General features: G+C 38.6%; 1 protein-coding gene across 1 annotated transcript; it reads right to left on the bottom strand.

Moving 5' to 3' along the window:
• Window positions 1–2,845: 2,845 nt before the first annotated feature.
• On the bottom strand, window positions 2,846–3,880 carry LOC109221424 (zinc finger BED domain-containing protein RICESLEEPER 2-like). The gene has a single exon (XM_019385913.1). It carries the CDS (start codon window positions 3,878–3,880, stop codon window positions 2,846–2,848), a length of 1,035 nt encoding a protein of 344 aa, XP_019241458.1.
• Between the last annotated feature and the right edge of the window lie 752 nt (window positions 3,881–4,632).

The raw sequence follows: 4,632 nt of genomic DNA, 5'->3' as shown, positions 1-4,632 counted from the left end.
TTTTCACGATTTTGAAAGAGAAGAAACATTTTGGACTTCGGACTAAGGAGATTTTGGGCGATTTTTGAAGAGGGTTTCGAGGGCTATCATCAGGTATGGATTCTTGGACTTAGATTATGATATTATTGTGTATAAACATGGATTAACACTGAAAACCCAAGGAATTAAATGGGTAAAAATGGAGGTTAGGGCTTGAAACTTAAGAAAGTTAAACTAGGGATTTGAGTGGTCAAATGGACTCCGATTTTGGTGAATTTTATATGTATGGACTCGTGGCGAGACGAGGAATCCGGTGATGTGAATTTTGTTATTTTTCGAGAAGCGGGCCCGGGGCTCGGATTTTGCTAGTTTCGAGATTTCTTGCTAATTTTCGATTGTTTTCGATTGGGTATTGTTCCCTTAGCATATTGTGATGTATTCGCTCTGATTTTAGTTAGATTCGACGCGCGTGGAGGCCGGTTTGAGGGGCAAAGGCGTCGCGAGCTAGGGATTTCACCGGTTCGAGGTGAGTAATACTTGTAAATGATATCCTGAGGGTTTGAAACCCCGGGTTTGCACATCATAGTGCTCTATTGAGGTGACTTGCACGCCGGATAGCGAGCATGGGGTAGAGCACCGTTGGGGATTGTGACTTGGTCTGTCCCGATTGATGAAATTACTACGTATTTGACTGAAACTACTTGTTATCATCATGATTTGGGCTGATTGCCATGTTTTGGGCTTCGTGCCGATTATTTGAATCCTTCAGGGATTGATATCACTAATTTTGCATTACTTTGCATGTTATTTGACCTCGGTCCAGGGTTTTAATACTGTTTTGCAAATTCAGCCATTTTTCATGATTTGAAAACTTAAATGATAGTTTACTGACGTTTTGAGCTGAGAACTGCTATTTTATTATTGCCCAAAGGGCTTATGTGCATTTCTGGACTGAGCATGGATCGGGCTGCGCACCGCAGCAGTGTTATAGTGATTTCTGGATATATGGATGGCTCGGGCTGCACGCCGCAGCGGTGTTATATTGATATTGCGCTTGGGCTGTAGGAGACCCTCCGGAGTCTAAACCCCCAAAGTGAGCGCGGGTACCCAAATGGATGGGGCTGCACGCCGCAGCGGTCATATGCATTGCATTGCATTCATGCATTGGTTCCTGTTTGTAATACGTGTCATGACATTCAGCACTCTTATTTCATTGGCATTCATGCTACTTCTTGCACTGTTTACCAGACGCCCTGGTGTTAATTGTTAGTGGAGTGTTGTGCCCGAGGGGCTGACTTATGTGCGGACTTGCATTATCTGATTACGCATTCATTTGCTTGACTGTTGGAAGAGGATATTTTCAAAAGAGGTTTTTAAACTGAGCCATATATTTTCTAAAGGATTTATCACGGTTTTACTGTTTTCTCAAAGGGTTGTACTGTCCTATATAGCATGATGGAGTGCTCTTACGTGATTTCTTGTCTCTCAGTTATTATTTACTCTTATTACCACTGAGTTGGAAGTACTCACTTTACTCCCTGCACCTCGCGTGCAGTTGCAGGTATCGTTCACCCGGTAGCGGGTTATTAACGGAATGAAGGTATTGTTATTGTAGCTGAGCAAGGTGACCGCCAGCGTTCGCGGCACCGGATGTTGTCTTTTGTTTTCCAGAAATTTTACTTGTATATATTTATTGGCCTGTAGTTGTGTTAAGGTTTCCTTAGATGCTCGTGACTTGTGACATCCCGGTCGGGTAGTGATTAACAGTTTCTAATGCCATTAAGTTGTATCTTCTATTCATTTATGTTTAATAATTTGTTAGTGAAAGGATTTGGGTTAGTTGGCTGGCCTTGTCTTCACGAGAAGCGCCATCACGACCGGATATGGGAATTGGGTCGTGACATTTCGTTTCTTCATCAATCTGTTCATTCACGGGCAATTAATGTCGTATTTGAAAATAAAACAGAACAAGGGAAAAAATTTCTGGCAGTGACAACAAAAGAAATTAAAAAGTACTCATCTTGAAAATTAACAAGTCTACACATTGTAAAACCATGTCCAAATAGATCATACTAGTACTAGTTCATAATCAAGTCAACCATTACTCAATCCTAATAGACTCAATGCGATTCAAACAGCAACTAAGATGTTTAATTAAGGATTTCGCTCCACAACCCCTCGCATGGTTACGAAAAACACAACCACAATGAATGCATCTCAGTTTGCACCATCCATCATCAGTTTCTTCAAACTTTTCATAGTGATTCCAAACAGGTGATCGAACTTTAGGACCTTGAAGTCGAGGCATGATTAAACCTAATGAACATAAAAAGTTTCACTGATAATTCAAATACAACCTTTAAAATAGAAGTTAAAGACAAATCGTAAAGCATGTAAAAACTTTGGCTTACCAGATAAGCTGCAATTAGGAATTATATGTCTATAATGCAAGATTCCCTCCCACTGTTGGCTAAGTCTAAATAGAAATTAAGAAGATGTCTCATATAGTATAACAAACAAATTATTTACAAGAAAAAGCACATAACTGTTATTTTCTCACCCTTCTCAATCTGCTCTAGATAATCCAAGTCTTCCTCGATGTTAATAGGAAGAGTTTCACTTCGAAGCCAATCTTGAACACAAATAAGAGCTTGCACCAATCTAGGGGTCAATGAACTCCGAAATGAATCAAGAATGCGACCTCTAGTGCTAAATGCACATTCTGATGCTACGCTAGAAATGGGAGCCGCTAAGACATCGCGAGCCATCTCAGCAAGAACAGAAAATCTGGGTGCATTAACCTTCCACCAATGTAAGACATTAAAATCCCCGCTATCAACCTCAGTTCCTTCACTAAGATACTTGTCTAACTCAGATTTACACCTGAACTTTCATTCTCTTCTAAGCGTTTCTTGTATTGTAGTCTCAATACTCCTTTAGTAAGAATACTACTCACACTGGACGTATTAGATGAGTCAGATGAAGGTGACGGAAGCTGAGACCCATTTGCATTTTTCTTTATATACTCTTTATATAGAGTATTCATATTCTTTATCACATCTTTTCCAATTTCTCCCCCTTTTTCTTTACCAAACATCTCCTCAAGTGCAAATTCAACGAACCCAGTCTTGTTACGAGGATCCAAAACACATGCAATAAAAATTATTTTATTCATTTTTTCTGGTTCACCCCAATATTTGTCAAATTTTTCTTTTATTCGCACTGCCATTGATTGCAACTCAAGATCCTCACTTGCTACCAACCCTTTCAACATACAAGAATGCTCGGAAATTTCAGAAAAGTGAACATTAGAGGTGACATAAAGTGAACCCGAGACTTTCAAAGTAAGCTCATAAAAAGTTTCAAGAAACTTAACTAAGTTCCTTACATTATTCCAATCATCACTCACAAGCGAACCTGCACAATTTCCATCTTCACAAACATGGGTAACAAGATAATTAACTAATCCATGATCAACGAGCTTATACCTCTCAAATGCATGCTGAAATATTTGTGTAGTATATAACATCAAGTAAGTAGAATTCCATCTTGTAGAAACATCCAAACATAAGGTTTTCTTACATGTTATGTTTGACATTTCACAACAGTCCTTAAACTTCTTAATCCCGGCAGGAGATTGTCTAATATATTTCATGGCTTGTCTAACACGTTTGATAGAATTACCGATTTCTTTCAGACCATCTTGTACAATAAGATTAATTATATGAGCCATACATCTTACATGAAGGTGATTACCATCCATCATGTTAGTTCCCCAATTACTTAACCGTTTAGACAATTCTTTCACAGTTACATCATTTGAACTTGCATTATCAACAGTACCGGTGAACACCTTGTCAAAACCCCAATCAAGTAAGCACTTAGAGATAACAATCGCCATATCTTCACCCTTATGACTAGGGATAGGGCGAAAAATTAGTATTCTTATGCAAAATCCAAATCTACTATAATTAAAAATGTAAAGCCGTAAGACACAATGTAATTAAATTCTTTAGTCACTGAGGTCCATCGTATCTGTGGTAAAGGGTCAAAAAGTTCTTAGTATTGTTGGCTTTCTTTGTAAAAGCCGTTTNACCAATAGCATTTTCCATCAAACTTGGTTGGGTGGTATATGGAATGACCTTCTTCAAAATTTAGTGGAGTCGTCAAAAGGATCCTTTCTAGGTGTTAACCTGATAGGAGGAACCCGCTCCTATACCAATTGTTAATTTGTATGGGTCCACCAAAACGTAGAGTACCTGGTTCTCTACAAGTTTTTGCTGAGAGCACTTAGTAAAGCGGTAAGTAAATGAGGCAGAGGATTTTTACGTGGAAAAATCCCGCACAAGGGGATAAAAAAACTACGACCTACACCTGTAGGCTTTTAACTTTACTAACTTGTAATCTTACCTATTACAAGCCACGTTACAATACTTCCTATTGCAAAGGATTTACTCAACTAACTTGTGGTACCTTTACCACAATCCACTTTGTGACTATCCTTGTTACAAAGGCTTTTTCTAACTTGTGGTGCTATCACCACAAGCCACTTTGTAATTCTACAATTACAAAGACTTCTCTTTATGACTAAATCTAGTCACAACCTAAACTCAACGAGTTTTAAGGATTTACAAGAGGATTCCTAATCAGTAT

Source organism: Nicotiana attenuata, unplaced genomic scaffold, assembly GCF_001879085.1.
Source record: "Nicotiana attenuata strain UT unplaced genomic scaffold, NIATTr2, whole genome shotgun sequence".
Classification (NCBI taxonomy): Eukaryota; Viridiplantae; Streptophyta; class Magnoliopsida; order Solanales; family Solanaceae; genus Nicotiana; species Nicotiana attenuata.
The sequence above is the reverse complement of the archived record's forward strand: the minus strand, read 5'-3'. Positions and strand labels throughout refer to the sequence as shown.

Excerpts from the sequence above, each read along its gene's own strand:
- LOC109221424 (XM_019385913.1), bottom strand. The coding sequence starts at position 3,880 with ATGGCGATTGTTATCTCTAAGTGCTTACTTGATTGGGGTTTTGACAAG.